The 21,388-nt window shown below is 52.8% G+C and overlaps 8 protein-coding genes across 8 annotated transcripts; 5 read left to right on the top strand and 3 right to left on the bottom strand.

Annotated features, from left to right (window-relative positions):
* Positions 1–397: 397 nt before the first annotated feature.
* CTRU02_212132 (putative ion channel) lies at positions 398–1,167 on the top strand (the record flags this gene model as incomplete). The annotated part of the gene is made up of 4 exons (XM_036725039.2): positions 398–534; positions 652–852; positions 912–1,056; positions 1,108–1,167. The coding sequence occupies 4 exons, from the start codon at positions 398–400 to the stop codon at positions 1,165–1,167; spliced, it is 543 nt and encodes a 180-aa protein (XP_036583204.2).
* A 983-nt stretch (positions 1,168–2,150) lies between these two features.
* On the bottom strand, positions 2,151–2,942 carry CTRU02_212131 (uncharacterized protein; the record flags this gene model as incomplete). The annotated part of the gene is made up of 2 exons (XM_036725040.1): positions 2,151–2,502; positions 2,653–2,942. The coding sequence occupies 2 exons, from the start codon at positions 2,940–2,942 to the stop codon at positions 2,151–2,153; spliced, it is 642 nt and encodes a 213-aa protein (XP_036583205.1).
* A 3,084-nt stretch (positions 2,943–6,026) lies between these two features.
* Positions 6,027–6,832, top strand: CTRU02_212130 (uncharacterized protein; the record flags this gene model as incomplete). Its single annotated transcript, XM_036725042.1, has 3 exons — positions 6,027–6,179; positions 6,264–6,400; positions 6,466–6,832. 3 exons carry the CDS (start codon positions 6,027–6,029, stop codon positions 6,830–6,832), a joined length of 657 nt encoding a protein of 218 aa, XP_036583206.1.
* A 1,358-nt stretch (positions 6,833–8,190) lies between these two features.
* CTRU02_212129 (mannan endo-1,6-alpha-mannosidase DCW1-like protein) lies at positions 8,191–9,536 on the bottom strand (the record flags this gene model as incomplete). The annotated part of the gene is made up of 3 exons (XM_036725041.1): positions 8,191–9,234; positions 9,303–9,382; positions 9,440–9,536. The coding sequence occupies 3 exons, from the start codon at positions 9,534–9,536 to the stop codon at positions 8,191–8,193; spliced, it is 1,221 nt and encodes a 406-aa protein (XP_036583207.1).
* Positions 9,537–11,686: 2,150 nt separating this feature from the next.
* CTRU02_212128 (histidinol-phosphate aminotransferase) lies at positions 11,687–13,005 on the bottom strand (the record flags this gene model as incomplete). Its single annotated transcript, XM_036725043.1, has 2 exons — positions 11,687–12,860; positions 12,932–13,005. The coding sequence occupies 2 exons, from the start codon at positions 13,003–13,005 to the stop codon at positions 11,687–11,689; spliced, it is 1,248 nt and encodes a 415-aa protein (XP_036583208.1).
* A 1,514-nt stretch (positions 13,006–14,519) lies between these two features.
* Positions 14,520–15,618, top strand: CTRU02_212127 (acetyl esterase; the record flags this gene model as incomplete). The annotated part of the gene is made up of 2 exons (XM_036725044.1): positions 14,520–15,480; positions 15,545–15,618. 2 exons carry the CDS (start codon positions 14,520–14,522, stop codon positions 15,616–15,618), a joined length of 1,035 nt encoding a protein of 344 aa, XP_036583209.1.
* Positions 15,619–17,516: 1,898 nt separating this feature from the next.
* CTRU02_212126 (uncharacterized protein) lies at positions 17,517–17,680 on the top strand (the record flags this gene model as incomplete). The annotated part of the gene is made up of 2 exons (XM_036725045.1): positions 17,517–17,618; positions 17,660–17,680. 2 exons carry the CDS (start codon positions 17,517–17,519, stop codon positions 17,678–17,680), a joined length of 123 nt encoding a protein of 40 aa, XP_036583210.1.
* Positions 17,681–18,880: 1,200 nt separating this feature from the next.
* Positions 18,881–20,067, top strand: CTRU02_212125 (uncharacterized protein; the record flags this gene model as incomplete). The annotated part of the gene is made up of 2 exons (XM_036725046.2): positions 18,881–19,572; positions 19,629–20,067. 2 exons carry the CDS (start codon positions 18,881–18,883, stop codon positions 20,065–20,067), a joined length of 1,131 nt encoding a protein of 376 aa, XP_036583211.2.
* Between the last annotated feature and the right edge of the window lie 1,321 nt (positions 20,068–21,388).

The following is a 21,388-nucleotide window of genomic DNA, read 5'->3' as shown; positions in this document are numbered from 1 at the left end:
TTACGATATGCCGAATTTGGTGAGCAGTCGAGGAAAGGCCACTACCGAGGGAGCAACGTCTCCGGAGCCAGGCCCGGCGGCCCACACCACCGGAATGTGGGGCACGTCATTCCTCCCCAAACAGGAAACCACCTTCCCAGCCTCTTACATCCTGTGACAGAACCCAACCTTACCTGAACCTCAAACTTGCTCTACAGTCCCAACTACATCCCAACTTTAGCCCCGATTAACTTCACTTTGACCACGCCGGTTGGACTTACACACTCATTTGGTATCATACCAACATCCACCTGGTCATAAACAGTTAACACGCAGCAAAAGAGTGCAGATCAGTCAACGAACGATCGAGATGCCAATCACCCTCCCGTTCAGCGACCGGATCTCAGCCTCCGCTAGCATGCCACGACTCAATAGCCAAGCAGACGAGGAGGAGTCGCTCATCCAACGCGGCCAGGAGAAGGCGCGCCGCTTCTGGGACGGTTTCGTCGACTTCGCGCTGCAGGGCAATATTCTCGAGATCGCCTTTGGATTGATGTGAGTGCTCCATCGATTGACCCAATTTCTCACTCTCGGCTTGGTGGACAGCCCAAAGCTTCATGTCGAATACTGTATGTTTTAATGGAGATTATGGGAACTGACAAATGCCAACAGCCTTGCCGCCTCTTTCACAACTCTGGTCAACAACTTTGTGTCAAACATCCTGATGCCTCCTCTCTCCATTATCTTTCCCCTGAATCGCAACCTAGAGGAAAAGTTCGCCGTCTTGAAAGGAGGTCCAAACTACACTCACGAGAGCAAGTACACGACCCTTGAGCGTGCCAAGGATGACGGCGCTGTCGTGTTGGCTTACGGGTGAGTCTGCTCTTTGGGTCGCTTTTCTCTCCTCTTGATCTTCTCATCGTTACCAACAGCTCTTTTCTCAATCAACTCGCCTCCTTTCTCTGCGTCGGCGTCTCACTCTACGGCCTGGCGCACATTTATCAATTCTTTTCCAGAGAGCCCATAATTAAGCATACCGTTAAGTGCAAGTACTGCCGCAAGCGAATAAGCGATAAGGCATGCTCAATCCACAGCCCGTTCCTGAGACTCCTGCTCACACCTTGACAGGCACTCCGTTGCATCAACTGCACCAGCTGGCAAGATGGGCGCGAGGAACGAATGCAGTGATATCTTCTCCAAGTCTCGCTCACGCATGTTCTGAAAAGGATGATACACTATGGTGGTAGTCAAGTGTGGTGCTTAAGTGTCCGTTGGCTGTCGATATAGCATAGCACGCCTGGCGTTGGTGAGGTTAGAAGCAATATTGTTTGTATCGCAATCCGCAGTAAACACTCTTGTAACGGAGATTTCGTAGATTCGGATTTCACCCTTCTGCCACAGATGACTTACAGGTCAAGGTTACTCTTGAGCGCTTAACCCTTCCTGCTCGGAAAATTTGGATGCCCTTCCTTCAAGACGACACTCTAATACCCAAAAGCCGACTTACTTTCGCGGTTCCTTCCACTGAAACTCAAAGCCTAAACACCTGGTATTGTCTCTTCAGGTAAGCCCCGGTTCCGCCGGAAGTACTCCTTCTGAGCCCGCGGCGAGATGACCCAGCGAAACGCGGCAAAGGAGAGCGCACCCAGTATGACAATGAAAGCGAAAATGCCCAGGGCGACCCCAAGTTGCACTGTTGTCTCCATTTCTCTTCTTGTTTTGTTACAGTGAAGACTGAATTTACCTTTTTTTATGATCAGGCCAGGTAATATGATATGTCAGAAAGGCGGCTCAAGTGATATATGTATATTTCGAATCCCATATCTAAACCATTGGTACATCTCCATTGGAAAACCTAAAGTATCTAGGTGAACCTCTAGGCGCTGAAGGCGACCCAAACAAGCAGAATGTCTGAAAAGGAAAAACATTGTCATACAGAGACAAACGAGCCTTTTGACTGAATGCAAGATCTATATGAGTAAAGGACCATGACTCCGAAAAAGGCCAAACAATGACTATGTTTGAGAATTTCCGCTGGTTCGGCGTGGTGCGTCGAACAGGGCTAAACCACCTTTTGTCGCGTCATGCTCACGCAAACTTCTTTGCTGGCGCAAAACCACATATGCATACATATTTACATATTTGTCATAGACCTCCAGACTTGGGAGGGCTTATAGAAGCATGGCCGCGACCACAGCGGCACCCGCAAACCCCGCAAAGACGTTCGATAGGGCGGCGTGGGACGTGGCGGCGTTGGGGATGGAGATGGACGTGGGCTTGGCCGTGCCGTTGGTTGCCGAGGCCTGCGAGGCCACCGTTGCCGACGCACCCGCCTGAGCAGGCTCGGTGGCCTTGGCCGTCTGCTGCGCCAGTTTCTCGGCGCCGGCGGTCACGGTGAGGTGGACGGTGAAATCAGACTTGGCCATCTGGAAGTAGGCCAACTGGTAAGGGGTGCCCTCTCTTGTGAGGTATTCGTCGTATATGAGGCTATCTCCCGTGGTGTAGCCTGCGTAACTAACTGAACTAGAGGGATGATCAGCTGGCTTCCATCTACATCTTGCAACGTTTTTCTTCTTTTCTTTCTCTGACGTCTGTCTCTTTTGGGGCGCTGCTCAATGCCGTTTCTCGATCGGTAGATAGGCTTGACTATTGGGATAGGAATTGGCGACTTACACGTCCTTGTCGGTGTATGTATGGTGCACCTCGACGGTAGTAGGCGCGTTGATAATGGTCAGGCCACTGAAGTTCCCGACGGCCTTGCCCGAATCAACACATCCAGCAACCGCTGTAGCCGCCTCACAGCCCAAGATGTACGTAGTCCTATCGGCGCTGACATCTTTGACGGACGCGTGGAAAGATGAGTTGCCCAAGTACGGGGCAACGACGTCAATCTTGGTGCCGTTGCTGTTTTGAGCAACAGAAGCGCCAACAGAGGTGAGAAGTAGTGTCGCGGATCGTTTCATTGTGTCTTGAGTATGCAGCGATGCGAGCTTTATCTTACCAAATGTTCAGGGGTGTAGCAGAGGTTCATTCTACAGAGGTAATGGTCTAGTATATGCATTTATATACTCATTATTATCATGACCAGCTCTTCAAGGCGAGCTGTGCCGCAAAGCCCGGCTTTCCAAAAATGGCATTCTTCCTCTGTTTGTAGGACTCACTGCTGATTTGTGTTCCAAAATAGACGAGGGGACTTTGGTATACGAGCAGCAACAGCGTCCACTACGCTCAGGCTACCACCAACAAAAAAGGTCCTTTGGTAATTCTCCGATTGGGCCATTGGGACCACTTTAGTCAACATCGGCCTTTGAGCCACTTGTACAAGCAAACGGCCCGCTAAACAGGTGCCTTTAATCTCGCGTTGTCAGGATTTACAAGAGCGAGGTGCAATGGAGGCAGCCGGATGTAGTTGCGCCCTTTTGACTGGCCAAAGGGGTTTCTTCTATGTGAGAAAGGTGACTTGGGGTGGTGGTGGTTGCAGAAAGAAGGGCCGGGAGCAGGGTAATTCTTCAAGGTGGGAATTGAGTTTGTTTTGACGTCTCCGCGTCGGTCACTGGGCTGGAATGTGAAAACTTCGATCATCGGACGCATCCCGATCCGTTGTATACCTTCCGTTGTCGTTCATAGACAATCACATTGAATTCCTTGGGAAACTTGGCTTGGCTTTTTCTCGGGGCAAGCTAGACTAGGTACGAAAGGGGAGTATGGCATAGGGGAGCGAATTGTCACAAGAGATGAAAAGATACTCAGCCGCCCGCGACACCGTTGAAAGGACCACACTACTCGTAAACGCCAGCTTGGCGACGTTATGGTTGCTTTTGGTTTCCGGTGACAGTGGGTCGTAGTGGTCACCCGTTGCGCTGATCCGCTCAGGGGAGAAGCGTCCAGGGATAAGATGTGGGTTGCATGGTACTTCGGCAGCCCGACAGTTGCCCGGTCTCTACCAGGAACTAGGCGACGGCAGAAGCACAAGATCTTGCCGTATCTCGGCACCCGGCAGACAACATGCGACACGGTCTCTCGCTCCAACATTTCGGCCACGCAGCAAGCCGCCCAATGCAGTAAGCCCAGCGGCCACCGAAGTAATTGTTGCAGTGAGATAAGCAAGTTTGTGTAATGCTCCAGGCGCGCAGCAGTGCAGGAGGATCAGACGAAGATCAACGGATGACGCTTTTGGCATATCATGACGCCCCCATTGTGAAATAGCTGGTCTCTCCTTACTATCTATGCAATGATGTGATTGCACGGTGTAATGCCAATGCCGGTGCCATAGTGCGTCATGACGGCACGAAGATAATCGACATGGCTGGGCCAAGAAGCAGTGAAACATTTTCATTTGGGCTTGATACCGACATGGGGATTTGCATATTTGTTGCTGCCTTATCTACATCAACACTTTGGGCAAAACAAAGCCGTTGACATACCCGGCTTGCCTAACTAACATACATATTTTGGGTAGGTAGTGTGACAATGAGAGACTGTCTCAGTCTCATCGATCGCAGTATTGGAAATAGAGGGCCTAGACTCAATGCTAAGACCTGAATTATGAGCTCGGATCACTCCCGAATGTGAATATCCCAACCCTTGACGGATACATTAACAGTCTCCGTATATTGAGTTCTTCAAGTTGATCAGTCCCGGCAGAGAGGAACGGTGGAAATAATGAATGGAAAAGGGCGGGGGAGAGACGGAGCAAAGCTCAATGTAGGCGGCTCTCATTCGGTCAAAACAGGAACACAAAGAAACAGAGTTTGAGGTGACAGAAGATGCCGGGATGGAGACAGCGGACAGGGAGTTCCTGACTTGTCTCCTTGAGCCCTGAATGAGGAAGAAGGCAGGCGCTGGCGACGACGATCATGTCAAGTCTAGGTTTCCCAGGCTTCTCAGACCCTCACCCAAGAGAGCGCAGCGCAGCGCAGCGGGGCGGAAGGGGGAAGGGCAACATAGAAATGGGACGGGCGGGGTATCCTTCCTTCAAGCTGTCCAGTAGCTGTGCTCCAGCATCCACCACCATGTTCAGAGCTCCAGTTCGTGTGTCTGTGCCCACCCAGTTCATTATATTTTTTCGAATTTCGCGGTCTTGGCGTTTCTTGGCTCTTTTCCCCTTTCCACCTCTCATGGCTTTTTGTTTGTCCCCCAAGCAAAAGCAGCCCAGTACCAGCGGCAGCACCAGCGGCATAATTACCAGATGGCTACTGATGGGTTGCCCCATCCCACCTGGCTGACAGGGCGCCCAGCAGTGGCACCTCAGGGCGGGCAACGGGGGTGAGCATTGGCAATGCGGTGGCGGCGGTTTTGTCTTCCCACTGAGGGAAGGGCTTTGGGGTGTGCAAAGGGCGTGTTCTTCGTTTCTTGGCTTCCATCTTGCCAAAAAAGAATACCAATTGCTCACTTTTCCTCTCGCCCAGCCTTGGCCGGCAGGGACGGCGCATTGGCAGAGCCGTCTTTTTTCCCTCTCATTCTCTTGCTCACTTGGCCAGGTTTCGCTCATCTGTTGTCGCATTTCCGCGCAGCGTCTTCTCTCGACCTCGACGCCCAAAAATTCACTCGCCCTTCCTCCCCATGTCATTTTGCTCTTTTAAGGCAGCCAAACGCCCTCGCTCAGTTCGGCAGCCGCGCCCGCCGACGTCGCAGCACACTCACGAGTAACCGACTATCGCGCACCTAGACTACGATAAGAGACGGACAGGAACCACCACCACCACCACCACACTACAGCCACGAAACGAACGAACCCACTCTCCGCCTGCGAACGAGCGCAAGTCCCCAGGTCTTCCCGAGCCTCTGCCTCCGTCCTCCTTTCCGCACCTTACTTAAATAATTCTACCACGCATTCCAACCTCCGAGCCAACTCTTGCGCCCTTGCGCCTGGTTCGCGGGAAGTGCCTTGTCTGGGTAGCCGGCCTCCGGTGAGCTGCCTCTGGGAGCAACCATTTTGACAACAGGCTTCTGCTGCCGCCGCATTATTCGCTTTTTACCCATTCCGATCATCCTCTGCCGGCCCCCGTTCTCTTGTTCTTCCCAGTGCCCTACCACGTCACGTCACGATGCAATATCCGCAGCCGTTTCTGGCGCTGCTGTCGCTGTGCCTCGTCTACTCGAATATCGCCCTTGCCAAAGACATCACTACCGTCCCAATCTACCTTCCGCACTACGATGCCAAGAGCTGGTCGCTGGTGCGGGGCAGCGTAATTTCAAGTGTACGATGAACAATCTGAAGCTCTCACCAGCTCGTCTCCCTTGTGAAGAGTACCGTCGAGTGATCTGACCGTGTCCCTCTGCAGAATGATAAAGAAACAACATATACCATTTTCTGTGCGCCGCAAACGCCTCCAAACTGCGATCTTGCCCTCGAGTTCCCCTTCATTTTTGTCGAGGGTCAACAGACACTCCAGTTCCACGGCACCAAGACGTCAACCCTGTATGTTTCTGCCTCTGGCTCGCTTTCGTCGACAGTTCTGGGTGACTGACCGTGAATGTGAACAGGATTGCCGACCTTGGTTGCACACTGGGCGGAACGACAGCCGCAACGTGCTCTGGCTACTCAAGCCTCAAAAGCGGCTACTCGAATGGCCTCTACACAGGGCCGACCGAAGTCTCGTGGACTTCGTCCCTGTCCGGCTCCGAAGTGCAATGGGGCGTCCTAACCATTGCCGACAAGCCCCAGAAGACGCATGCCCTCCCTACTCCTGATCCCACCGATGGTACAAATTACGATGACTTTCTCTACACCGGCACCATATCCTCCTCGATGCCTGCCGAGACGAACCCTAGCGCCGCGTCTCGCGTTGAACTTCGCTGGACTCTGGCCGCGTCGTTATGCAGCATGTTTATTGCCGGTCTAATGGCATGATCGATTGCTGGTTTCCCCCTTGACCCGTTGAAAACGGAATACACTATTACTATCTGTCTACAAACACACTGTCCGACACCCATCATTATTCTACGAGAAACGAGGAGAACCAAGCTGGCGATATAATTCCTTATGCGGAAAAAGTGGCAGCATATGAACAGAAGAAAAGAGAGAACTTGTATCGGGAAACGGCAGGCGGAAGAGTCACATTACAGGAGTTTTGCTTTTGTCCTGGGAACGAACATTGGCGGGATGCTGGCGAAGCCTTATTTTCAACCATTTTTGCTGGAGAAGCTTGGTCTTTTTATGTTGCGGGTTGTGTCTGTTATTCCCTATTGTGCTCCCATTGGAGTTATACCCCCCATGTCGGCGTTGTACGATTGCTTTTCAAGGGCACAGTTCAAATGACAGAAGAAAGAAGGAAAGGAAAAAAAAAAAAAAAACTCAACGTGGAGGACAGGGCAAAGGGAACAAGCCTCCCTCTGCCACGTTACCCCTGGAAATTCAAAACACTGTTCAAGAGATCCCCCGTCTGGTGGTTATATGCAAAAATATCTGCTGACGACAACCTGCTTGCTGACGAGACCCGATATCTTTTCCTCGGCTCAGCATCAGAGCCAAGTATACTATCGTCCTGGTCAATGAATAGAAAGCAGCCGCTGGCCGTCGAATAGCATCAACTGTAATAGTGAGATGATCAGCAAAGGATCCTGTGCCCCACATTGTTGTCCATTCGCTCTTGGTGGAACGAAAGACCCTCCAACCCCCTGACTGGATTGGAGTCTTCATGCACGAAAGGGACCTTGTCCCTGTGGCTGGCGGGCTCGCGAGCGGGCAACTTGAGATGAACATCAGCAGTTGATCGGAGCGGCTCAACCTTGACTATCTGTCTGTCTCCGTGTAAGTGCGATTGGTATCCAGTCTGGTTTGACCGCAAACAGGGAGGTGTCACTGGACAGCCAATCTGACATGGTGAACTTGCGGAATTATCCATAATCATTAGGTGATTCCAGTAACGCTACCTATTAAACAATACTCCATTCCCATTTTCCCATTCACTCAGCTGAGCAACACCCATACGCCATATCCATACGCCTCTGCCTGTCTTCATCGCTCGCGTCGCCCCAACCCCTGAATCAAAATCACAGTACACCCCAGAAAAGGATCTGCGACCCAATAACCACAGCCACAATGCGCCAACTTTCAAACGCAATTCCCACAGCGCCATTGCATGTAGTATGGCTACATGTGTGGTTACACGGTAATGTGAGGTTTTGGGTATTGGACTCTCTGATGTCCTATTCCAAAGACAAATCTCCCTTGACCTCAATTTTACCCAAGGCAGCATTCTCAGTGACCTAGTTGAGAATAGATTCCAGGTTAGAACCGCCGGTCAGACCTTGAACAGCCTCGAGCGCGCTCATCATCTGGCCGAGGCCCTCTGACTTGTCATTGCCACCGGTGTACCACTTCTGGCCACAAGTGACACCGTTGTCAGTAGCATCGCATGCCTTGGCCGCAGCGACAGCAGTGACATTCATCAGCTTCTGGACCTCAGACTTGAGCTCGGGCACGTCTTGGGCCGATTTGTACATGAAACGAGAGAGATATCCCTTGAATGTCTTCATATCCGTGTTGCACGTGCCAACGGTCTCGCAGGCTGGCTCGTACATGATATTGGTACTGTTGTCAGAGGGACTGAAAAAGTGCTTGGAAGTCTGCAGCATTTTGACGGCACGCTCATGCCAAACAGCCTCCCCTGTGTAGTTGGCCATAACAGCAGCACCGTAAAGATAAATACCAGTAGAATAGGTGAAGGAAAGGGGGTTGACCTTGCTGCATTCGTCGCGGGCATCGGCTCCATCAAAAACCTTGAGGTCGGCGTCAAGGAAGCCTACATTGACCGACCAGTCCCAAATCTTGATGGCCCAGTCAATGTACTTTTGTTCACCCGTGGCACGAGCCAGTCTTGCAGCTAGCTGAAAAAAACCACCATTGCTCACTGAGTTCTTGTAGTTCAAGCCGTTGGGATTACTCTCATAGATCTGCCACAACAGACCGCCGCCACAATTGGTTGTGTTCCAGCGAGAAGCCAGGGAGTCGAAGATGTTGATGCCCATCTGGAGCCATGAGGGGACATCTGGGTTCGGCTGGGTGAAGTTGCGCTCTGCAGCAGCCATGACAGCAAAGCCCCAGAAGCCAAGGTCGTCGTTACCTTCCTCGGAGGCATGCTCTGGAGGCATGAAGTCAAACTTGGGACCTGTATTGACCTTGGCTGTGAGGGCTTGGGTGAGGACATCGTTGTAGCTCGAGTCACCAGTGTAGTGGTAGTAATCCAGCATGGCCCCCCATAGAGCACCTGCCTGCCACCAGTAGTAGGGGTCTTGCAGGTCACCGACCATCTTGTAATTGCGTCAGTTGAGCTCTTCCTTGATTGCCATCACATAGGTGGATACAACAGTGAGCATACCTTGGGATCACCCGAGACGTTGCCTTTATAGTAAGACATGGCGCCAAAGGCAAGGCTGCCAGCAACGGCCTTGATAGAATCTGTATGATCGTTCTGTCAGCAATGTAAAGGGCACTTTGTGGGTGAACAGCACTCACCGGGATTGTTGATATCGAGCGTGCTGGGCTCGGTGAAGGGGGCCGCCATTGCGACGGCTGCTGCAGTCGCAGCGAGGGCTGATTTGAAGATGACCATGGTGCTGGCCGAAGGGGGCTATAAATGACCGATGAACTGGCTGTGACCTGGGCCAAAGACCTTGAAATCAAGTCCAGAGCCTAGCGAATGATAAGATGACGCCGTCCTGGCAATGTGGATGCGATGCTAATCGTAATCGAGATGCGGCACGAAGAATAAACAAAGAACACAGGGCTGAAAGAGAAAGCAAGGCTTGGTCCAGTACAAAGATGGAGAAACAAGCTGTCGAGAGGCCAAGAGTATGTTTTCCGGTTGAATGAATGTTGGGATGTGGGATGCGAGAGGATGACGGGTGTTTGGGGAACTGTTGGGTAGATATACTCTTCGTCTACGAAGAGGCCGATTGCCAGACAGGAAGGATGGTCTATTCTAGGAAAGAATGTGGAAACTGGATGTCTATTTAGTCGAAAGAGGGAGGCAGCAGTCAAAATGAGGAAGGCGAGAGGTGGTGAAAGTAACGACCAGCAGATGCACAAGTAATGAACCGCCCGTAATGAGTGTTGGAAGATAATAAGTTATCGACGGAGGGAAGTTCAAGATAACGGCAGTTTCAAGGAAGGCGGCTTCCGACACTGACAAACAAGACGAGCCTAGAGTGGGAAGAGAGAGAGGCAAGAAACAGCAACGATTCAAGATAGCAACCGGTCCTGTAAGTCGGCACCCTGGCTGTCTTAAGAGAAGAACGTCCAAACCAAGGGGCTAGAGGGGCTAGGAGAGGCACCTGCACTCCCCGCATTGGGGCTCCTGACAGGCAGGAAGGGAAGGGAAACAGACCCATAAGGCAAGGGCTGTTGCCAATTCGGGACCTTCCATCAGTCACCCTCACATCCTTGCCCGATCCTCTTGCCTTTCTCTCAGATCCTGTCCAGCTCTTAGGACCCTGTTGATTAGTTCTCCCCTTCATGGCCCTCATACTGGATGAAAGCTTGTAAACTAACTTATACATTTGGAGAGATGAGCATTCGATGCTGGCCAAAAAAAAAAAAAACTGTTCGTCTATCAGGCATACACGAGGCCGAAGATGGAAAAAGGGCGGCAGTGCCCATCCGGGGGCAGCATACTTTGCAATGAGCAAATGTACTGAACGGACGTATCCATATGCCAGGTGGGCCGTGGGGGAAATAAATGGTGAAAATCGACTGACTGGTTGGCACCCCCATGGAAGACCGGCCTGCCCGGCCAGTACTACCAGGTGTGGTGAGCGACTGTGGCCCTCTGATTGGGTGTCTGTTTAGGGGGATGATCAACATGAGAACCGTTAGTTTGGGTAACCGTTACTATGAAATCGATACTTGAAACAGCGGCGTACCATTTTTAGACTTTTCCTGATTGGGGGCTTTTGTGCTCATGCAACTTCACCCAGAGTTAATACTCTGGGTCTTAGTCATTGACGATTTTCGCAAAAGGGGTCTACAGTGGCAGTGATGGCCGCGATTTGAAGCTTAGCTAATGAAATAGTGAGGCGGTCTTAATATGTCTTTCCGCTAGACCAGGAAAGCAACCTATTTATCTAACAAGACTAAACTTGTCGCGGTCGAAATTTGGGTGCCTGCTTGTTGTCATGGCTGCGTGCTGCACTGTCATACCTTATTTCATTAACGAGTTATTTGAGTTGACTTCTGTTTTCAAAGCAGTGGCCTGCACTTCGTTGATGTTGGCTCTAGGCTTATTGAGCCCAGGATTGTCCATTTGCCTGCTCTCTGTTTATTGAATGTCTTTAGGCTGCTAAAAACCCGACTTCTAGTTTAGCTGTCAGTATCATTGCCCTTGGTGATTTCGGTGTTCTTTATCCGGTATATGTCAGTTTCTGGCTCGAAAACTGTCACTCATGATGATTCCATCTGCCTTCTGCCTCTTGCCATCACTGTCTGTTACTCATCCTGGCTGATCGATTTTCTCCAAAGCACTACATCAGACAAGAGAGATAGCGTGTATGTAAAATTTTCAACAGCTCGCAAAACCGCTATAGGTGTGTCATCGAATACATTCCAGTGAATACGGACTTTTTGCCGGCGCGCTTCCGCGGGAAACCCTACCAATACTAGTTAGACGTTTCAGGCCGATGTCGCCCGTTTGACGATATGCACCGTGTTTGACGTGTTGTGAATGTTCTATTGTCTATGAATACGTTATCGTCGTAAGCCCGTCATTTAAGCAATCACACCACTCGCCGCCGCCTCCTTCGCCTCTTCGTCCAGTTGACGCCCCACGCCGCGGACCTCAGCCAGAGTCTTTTCGATAGAAGAAAGGAATCTTGTGACCTCGTCCTCGGTACCGATGGTGATCCGCAAGCATCCCAAGCAGCCGTGCTCCTTACCACGAAAACGGACGACAACGCCCTTGTTCTCGGCAAGACGCTCATATACCGCCAGCGCCGTGACGTTGTCAGGCTTGCCTTCTGCGTTCAGCATCTCGTAAAGCAGGAAATTGCTCTCGGTACCACCTCTCAACCTGCCGACGCCAGGGATCTTGGGCAGCTCTGCGATAATGCGGTCCCGCTGAGCCAGGATCTTGGTACGGTTGTCCCGCATGACAGCAAGGCCCTTCTCGGACACGGCGTAGCACGCCAGAGCGCTCGTAGGGCTTGAGATGTTGTACGGCGCCTTCATGGCGTTCAGTAAGCGTGCGATAGGGGGCGAGGTAAAGGCCGCGCCGAGGCGGATGCCCGCCATGCCAAAGGCCTTGGAAAGGGTCTGCATGACGACGAGGTTGGGCCACTCGAGCACCCACTCGGCGAGTGAGCTGCCTTCGGGGGCAAAGTCAATGTAGGCCTCGTCCAGGACGACAACGCCGTTCCATGTCGGGTGCTCAAGTACTCTCGTGATGTCCTCCTTGGACAGCACTGAGCCGGTCGGGTTACCCGGCGTGCAGAGGTAGACCAGCTTAATGTTCTCCTCCTTGCTTAGAGTGTCGAGGATAGCATCCGTATCCATCGCGAACTCAGGCGCAGGTTTCAAAGGTACTTTGACGATACTAACGTCGTTGATCTGAGCCGAAACGGAGTACATGCCGTAAGTAGGTGGGCAGGTGAGAATGCGGTCCTTGCCTGGAGCGCAGAAGCATCTCAGCAGAGCGTCAATGGCCTCGTCGCTGCCGACGCCGACGAAGACGTTTTCGGGGCCCAGATCCTTCGTCGTGTGAGTGTGAGTGTTGCGGAGGTTGCAAAGCAGCTGCTTCAGTTCTGGCTGGTGAGGATCAGGGTAGCGGTTCAGTCCCAAGAAGTCGATGCCAAGATCCCCCGCCTCGAAGCTGGACTCCAGTGACGGGCCGTAGGCGTTCTCGTTGGCATCCAGGAGAACATTAGTTCCGTCGTCTTTGTAGTCACTGCCGGGGGTGTAAGCTTCATGTTCCAAATCTCACTCAGTCGCGAAGTGATTGTGGAGGGGTAAATTTACTCTCTTGCGCACCGATAAGGCTCCAGGGCCAAAATATTCGGGCGGGCATATTTTTCCAGGTTAAAAGGCGACATCTTAAATCGGCAAGGTGTTATTGATAATATGGGCAACTAAGGATGGGATATACAGTCGTCTTATATCGAACTTCACTTTAGCACCGTGAAGTCATCAACACCCTGGCTGAGTCAACGGAGTACAAATTCAAGATCTGGGTCTTCGCCCCGACTATCGGCACTGGGCACCTGTGCGGTATCAAAACCAAGCGGCATTGGCCAATCACAAAAACAGATGTTGATTGCTGCTGCCCCGCTTGTACCTGATAGACAACGTCAGTAGAAGACTGTCGCCCAATTAAGACTCCGTTCTGGCTCAAGGTGGAGTCAACCAGTCAAAGCCCTCATTAAAAGAAGCCGAGACCGACTCCGGGGTGTTTGAGCCGAAGCCGAGGCGAATATTGCTAATGTTAATGGACAAACGATTGTTATTCTTATCCTTAAGAAAACAAAATTAAGAACTAAATGTCAAGTTTAGTTTATTCCCGATATTAGCATCTTGTGCCTTCCTTGCGTAGTGCACCTCCTCCGGATTAATTGGTCGGAGCCTCAAGCCACCGCACCAATCATGTTTCATCTCCCTTTGTTAAACGAGTCAACTGTCGGTATTTGCGTCCAATCATCTGGTATTTCCAAACTATATCTTGTTTTCATTTATCCCGCTCAATAAACTCTGAATAAGGAATTATATCAAAAATCTACCCGCATTAAAATAATGCTTTCGTCAAGTCCTGCGCCGACTGCAAAACGATCTTCTACGGGTTGTCGCTACATGAAATGGTTTCCAATGAACTAGGCCCCGCTTGCTTAGGGTGACAGGTCTCCTCGTCGTATTCAGGCTAATTAGCTATTATATCGACTCCCAGCAGTACATATCAGTCTAACAAGCTATAAGCTTCTTGCCATGCTTGGACCAAACCAAGCTATCAGGTCAGCACGAATCAAACGGCTGCTAGCTCCCGATTGATCTGTTGGCATGACGTCTGCTCGCTTCTCCTGCCTCCAAGGGTTCAAAATCAACCATGTGCCACACCGCCGCCCGCCTGCAGGCCGACCTCCAGAAACCAGTGCTTCCCAATGCGACGATGATGGAGCTAAGCTACTGGCGAACTCGTCCCCAATTACCCCTCATTCATCTTCCATCGTCACCCCGGTCAAAGACCCGGGGGTTTGCTTCCCGAAAGGAACCTCTTTCGACCGAACGTGCAGTCACTGCCTGTCGCTTAACGCTAATATGATGGGCAATGAATTGAAGATTTATGGCCCTTGCTACGGCCTAACCATTTCTATAGGCGGCGATTCTCTGCCCGCCTCTGTATCCCCGCCTCCCAATCCCGGAATGTCGGTCGAACGGCCCAATTGTACTCTATGGCGCGACCGGATGAAGCCCTTGCTGCCTGTATAAGACGGCCTTCCCACCTGCAGGCTTGGTGACTTAGTAGCTGCTTGCTACCTGTCCCTCACTCCTCCTCAGAAACTCAAGAGGATTCGAAAGACGACCAGCGTGTCACCCGTTCCTCCGATCGACCTTCGCGATGCTGCTGCTCCAGATTGCTGCCCTCGCCTCCGTGGTAGCGGCCTCTCAGTGTGGCCTGAAGAAGCTGGAGAACCTGGTGACGTTTGGTGACAGCTACACTGACGAAGGCAGGCTGGGCTACTTCATCAACCACAACGGTACCGCTCCGCCTGCCGGCACCCTCCTCCCGGAAAGCAACTCTACAGCGAGTGGTGGGTATGCTTGGGGCCGATTTGTGGCCAAGTCCACGGGCGCCAAATACTACAATTACGCCGTCGCCGGAGCCACCTGCTCGAACAAGATCATCTCGCGAGATTTCCCGGCCATTTACCAGCCGTTCCCCTCGGTTTTAGATTACGAGATCCCGGCCTACAAAGCCGATCTTGCTTACAATGAATTGTACCCGAACAGGCAGGCGAACAACACGGTCTATGCGCTGTGGATCGGGACGAACGACTTGGGATATGGTGCCTTTCTCACTGACTCTCAAGCTCCCGGAACGACCATCTCGACCTACGTGGATTGCATCTGGGAGGTGTTTGACCACGTCTACGAGACGGGTGGGCGACATTTCGTTCTCCTGAACCTGGTGCCATTGGAGCAGTCTCCCCTGTACGCCGCGACTGATCGTGGGGGCTTTGCAGACAGCCAGTTCTGGCCTAACAAGACGGCCTACAACACGACGGAATATCAGTACAAGATGCTGGAATATACGACCAGTGCCAATACCATGTTCGACTACGGCGCCCCTTTCCACCTGCTCGTCAAGAAGCGGTGGCCTGGCGCAAGCTTCTCCATTTTTGACGCCCACAAGCTGCTAAGCGACATCCATGCGGAACCGGCCAAGTACTTGGACTCGCCTGCGAATGTGACGGGCGTGTACAGGGTATGCGATCCGGTTACTCGAGCCTGCGTTGACTCTTCCGAATCGAAGGCTAGCTTCTTGTGGTTTGACGAGCTTCATCCTTCGGAGCGTGCAGGTAAGTGCTTCTATCAGTTCATCCCTCTGCTGGACAGTTGTCTGACACCAAGACTCCTTGGCAGACGAGATTGTCGCCAAACACTTTGTGGATGTTGTCAATGGAAACTCAGCATATGGCACGACTTACACGTCCTAAGGAGGGACTAGTATACAGGAGCCTGGTGGCCGGTGTCTGTAAAAGATTGCCCGATGGTTGCATAGGACAAAAGCTAAGGGCCGGGAGGCGGACCTGATATCTTCTATTGATGAATGGGGTCCAGATATGATTCAAACGCATGCCAGGGTCGGCCTAGGAATGTTCGAAACATTTCGAGTCGGGTTCCACGCCGCCAGCGGCAACAAATAAATTTATTTTCATCCTCAACGTCCCGCTCAATTACGCCATGCTGTTTAACTCTATGGCATCCCGGGCAGCCCACGCGGATTGGTTTGGCGCAGACGTAGCCGCCGGTTGGGTGACTTAATATCAATCGTGGTAAAGCCATGTCAACCTGTCCAGCAGATGGCGTGTTGGAACAATAAACAAAGAAGGGGGAATCTGGCGACACGCAGTGACATCCTACAGCGCAATGACAGCCACAAGCGGCAGCAATGAGACATGGAGATGCAGTCAAGGTCAACGGTCAACTTGTCAACAGATTCTCAATTGCTATACGCAGCCCCTCTTTCGTGAACGACACGGTACTTGACCCTGGGTGGCTGCAGGCACACCCCCCTGTCTAGGCGTCGATGGAGATGTTGGAAAGGCCTCGGTGCATGGGGTCCCGACACTGGCAGTTGGTCTACTCCTGTGACGGAGTGACATTGGCCAGTAATCCCCACTAAACCACACCTCGGCCCTCTTGATCAGCCTCCACCACTGGTTTATCCCCTTGCTTAGTCTCGGGCGCGACCCCACTTTAGAGCATGCCCTGGTCGACCAAGTGTCCACATTTCTCAGGCCCCATGGCCCCCTCCCCAGATGCCTCACAGGGGAAAGCAAAGGCAAAAAATAAAAAAAAATTTGTTTCTGCGTTTTTCCCTACGGCGATTACCTGATTGACATTGACACCACACACTCACACACACCATACAAACTCGCGCGCACACACACTCAACCGTACGCCCGATACCTGCCGCGGCGAACCTCTCACACAAAGTTCCCACCCTCGTCTCATACATTGCGTACTGCACTGCGACGGACCTGGGCATTTAGACGCGCGCGCACGCACACACACACATACACACACATACACACATACACCAACGCACCAGTTCCACGCACGCCTCTACCACGTCCTATCTCTCCCAATTTCTCCGCTGTTGCTCCACGCGCACCACTACTTCACACCGCGTCGTCGGATCTGCTATTTGGTCACCTTTTTGTCTCTCTGTTTTGGCCTTGGTCTCCTGCGGGCTCACTTCGCTTCGCTTCGTACCGTACCTTAACCGTACCGGCATCATCTCCTACCCGCCACCCACGCTCCTCTCCGCTCCTCTCATCGCTCCTCGCCTGTTCGTTTCCCTCGAGGTACCATCCTCGTGGGACCTGGACAATCCCGTCCTATCAAGCTCTCAGTTGGTCCTGATTTAAACGTCAGCCCAGTTACAGCGAGTCTGCCTGTCCAGGGCCTGCCTATGTTCTAGTTTTGTCTCACTGGGCTCACTTCGTGCCATTTACCGGACGCGTTTTTTTGGCCCCATTCCCTGGGCGGCGCAACCGTTCATCAGCAATCTTGTTCCCTCCAATACGCCTCATTTCTCGCCAGATCTCCGTCCATCTGGCACCACTATCTATTAGTCCTCCATTTCTCCTTACCGTACCCATCTCTCAGCCCTTTGCCCACCCCCGGGTTTGCTTTCCCACACCCCCGTGTGCCCTCTTTTCACCGTCTCTTACTTCCATAGAGGGAAGCAGAAAGACAGTAGCCCCCTACAGAGAAGGGAGTACGGACGAGAACCGAGACAAACAGGCCAGCCCTATCCTAGACGCCATACCATTCATTCACCCAGGCACCCCCGAGAGCAGACGAGGGACAGCCGGATCCGTACCGCATGCATGGTTGTACCTTAATTCGAAATACATCCTTTACCATCCTGTCGAATCGTTCGCCCCCGTTAGGCCAACACGCTGGCTGTTGGTCTGTCTATCTGAGAGATAGCCTGGCCCATTGATTGCCCTACCCCCTGCTCCCCACACTGCTCATCACGCACGTTAAGCAGCAGCAAAACCAGCCAGTCATCCATCCACCTATCCAGCCCAGCCAACCTGCGGCCCGGACAGGCCAGGACCACCTCTTTTCGCTCCACGCACTCCTCCCGCCGCGCGCGCCGCCCTTCTTTCCTTGTTACGGTCGACACTTCGAAACTTCGCCCTCTGCGGCCGCCGCGCCCTCCCTCACCTCGTCCGCCCAGCTTAGCCCAGCCTCCGATCAGCCAGCCAGCCAGCCGTGTCTGACTTGCAAAGCCTGGAGCCTGAGTCTATTGCTACCCTCTATCGACTAGGTTCCCTTTGAGCACCCCGTTCGACCTGTTTCCTGGGCCCGTCACCGCAAGCCCCTCCCCCCAAAACCATAATAATAATAGCACCGCGCCCATCCCATCCCAGCCCGTCCCAGCCATGTACGCTCCCGGCTACGGCTTTCAGGTCCCCAATGTCCCTCCGACATTCAACAACGCCGCCCCACCTCCAAACCAAAACCCTCACATGCAGCAAGGCTCTGTCCCAACTCAACCCGGCCAGCAGATGATGTACAACCCTAACCAATTCGCTGGTATGCCGGGCGGCCAGCCCGGCTTTGTCGGTGGTCCCAATCCCGCCATGATGTCGGGTGCTGGCCCTGCAGGCATGATGCAGAACGCCGGCATGCCGCACATGGCCGCGAATGGTCAGAGTGAGTTCACCCTTTCCTTGTCCTGTCTCTCACTCCATGCGCCCAATCCATGCGGCAGACGGTTTGTGTCTGCCTTGAGTTCTCAGAAGCTGCCCATGGTCACATGCTCCTGCCCAATGTGGACACACTGGGTGTCGTGGCGGGACGGTGTAGTTGAAGCCGTTTCGGGTGGGATTTCACGACCATCACCATCATCACCATCATCCAGCATTGACCCGTCAACACGCGACTGCATGACCTCCTTATCATCTAACCAACAAGACGCGCTTGCTAACCGCAATGTCTGTACCAGTGGCCTTTCAGAACCCCTACCAAGGCAATCCCTACGGCGGCAACATGCCCACACCGGGCGGCCAACATCCCAACTTTGGCGGAATGCAAGGTTTTCCGATGAACGGAGGCATGACGCCGCAGCAGCAACAACAAATGATGATGCAACAGCAACAGCAGCGTATGCAAGCGCAACAACAAGCGCAGCAGCAGGCGCAACAGCAGGCGCAACAAGGACAGGCGAACGCGGGTGGAATGCCACTGGGCTCGACACCACAGAGACCGATGAGCGCGGCGCAAGGGGGCCACGGTTCACCAACAAACGCGATGCAACATCAGCAGCAGCAGCAGCAGCAGCAGCAGCAGCAGCATCAACAACATCCCCAGCACCCTAAGCAACAACACCAGCCGCAGCATCAGCAGCATCAGCAACCTCAGCCTCAGCAGCAACAAACGCAGCCCCAGCAGCAGGGACAGCCGCAGCCGCCGCCGCCGCAGCAGCAGCAGCAACAACAACAACAACAACAACAACAACATCAGCAGCATGCTCAGCAACAGCACGCTCAGCAACACCAGCAACAGCAGTCTCAGTTCTCGACACCCCAGCCTCCCTCGCATGGTCAGACCCCGACGGCAGCCGCGCACCAACAGCAACACTCAATATCCTCTGTCACAACTCCCCAAACACCGACATTCCCTCCCAACACCCAGAACGCGGTTGCCAACGGCACTTCGGCGGTATCTACGCCGCTTAGCCCCGGTAGCGAGTCGCGAGAACAGGAGCGGTTTTCAGTACTGCTGGAAATAAATCAAGAGTTATTGTTCGAGTCCATGCAACTGCAACATACTCTGAGCGAGCTTAAGAAGGAGGCTGCGCCATCAGGCGAGGGGGAGCAGGCGAGGAAACCTTCACAAGAAGAGGCTGCTGTGCAACAAGACTATAGCCAGTGAGTTCCTACGCGAACAACCTTTCTCTAGATTCTAAGGCTGACATAACAACTAGCTGCATGCGACGACTTCAAGCGAACCTTGCGTACCTAGCGGCATTGGCAGACAGGAAAGGTTCTGTTCAAGTACCGCCTTCTCCGGCGTACCTTTCCTCTCCGCCTTTAAACATGACTCTCAAAGTCCGTCTGCAAACACCGCCTGGAGACTTAGCTGAAAACAATCCGGACCCGATGACGGACCGCGAAGAACGATCAAAATACCTATCAGAACTTTACTCCAAGCTTCAAGCTCTGTTCCCAAACGCCGATCCGAAAAAGGAGCCGTCTTTCCAGACACCAGCCCGTCCACAAGGTCAGCAAGGCCAGCAAGGACCGGGACAAGGTCAACGGCCGCAGGGTCATCAGGCAAGCCCTGGCATGGCCCAGGCACAACGCCCTTTGCAGATGCAAAACATGCAAGGAGCTCATCAACCTCAAGGAATGGTCCCGTCTTAGGAAGAGCAGCCATGCACTCAAGATTGGATGAGCACACTTGACGAAGGAACCCACCAAGCTACGGCACAACACAGCTAGCCTGAACTGCTGCAGGGTATTCACCAACAACACCAATCACAGAAAATGTGTACTGAGGGAATTGGACTTGTGTATCCATAATTGGGTAGACCAGTCACTGCATTGGCTGGGCTACCAGATCATGGGAGAAGGGCATCGCCCGCCAGACCACCACCAACTACGAACCTGTCGAAGCCGAATCGCACGTAATACGATAACGCAGATGTACCGCATTATGCAGATGCGGACGTATGGAGGCAAGAGAAATGTGCGCGCTACGCCAAAATATGTTGGCCGTGCATGAGTGACATGAGAGATCAAAAGGAAAGGGATGGCGACATTGAAGAAAGAGGGGGGAACAAAAGTTTTGAGAATGAACCTGGCGGTAAATCTTTTTTCGATGTTCAGTTCAAGAGCTGCAGCCGCGTGATGTCTGGGTGGGGGTTATATGATGAGTCCATTGGGCAGATTTGCATAGAGGTCATAGTTTCGCGCCGACGGAATGGCGGCACATTGTGTTATATTATACATCCTTCAGGCGCAAGGTCTGGATTACGGACAGAGCGGACACACAGTTTGAATATTACAAGAATCCCGTACAAACACATTGCATCCTCCCATCGTCAGCATGACCTCTATCTGAAATGCTTGGAATGCAGTACCGAAACCCAAGAGCTACCCCAGGTTTACCTGGCACTCGCTCCTCGGGCCGGGAGAACCGATACCAGTGTAGCATCATCAACGACCGTGCCACTCCATGCAGAATGCCGCATGCTCTGAGTAAGCAAGGTTCACTTCCAGAAAATGGCGGGATCAAGACGTGGGGGAAGGCAAAACGCCAACCCAGAACGTGCACGAAGACACACAGCTTACAGAAGGGGGACTCACGCACAGTACATGTCACGATACGAAGGAAGGATGCAGACGGGGACGCTCCCCAGCGGCATTCTGCAGAGTTTACAGGGCTCGATTACGCCATGGAGAGCTGAAAGAGGCTCGGATTACGAGGCGCACATGTGGAGAGGGGACATCATCTCCCGTCAGGCGGATTCCGGGGCCTGTTGTCGACTACGTGACCCGAACAGAAGGCAGTAACGTCTGTGGGTTTAAAGCCCGAGGGCCTTGGGCAGCACATCAAGACGCCGTCACCCCCCTGTCTATTTGTATATTACATTACGCCAGGCGTATAATATGTGATTAATTTGGACATTTGGAAGGACGGGCGATGGATGGCTCGAGAGAAGGGTTTGCCGAGCTCATGATG

This window comes from Colletotrichum truncatum, assembly GCF_014235925.2.
Source record: "Colletotrichum truncatum strain CMES1059 chromosome Unknown Contig_0008, whole genome shotgun sequence".
In the NCBI taxonomy this organism is placed as follows: Eukaryota; Fungi; Ascomycota; class Sordariomycetes; order Glomerellales; family Glomerellaceae; genus Colletotrichum; species Colletotrichum truncatum.
Note: the sequence above shows the minus strand (reverse complement) of the source record. Positions and strands in the feature narration are given on the sequence as shown.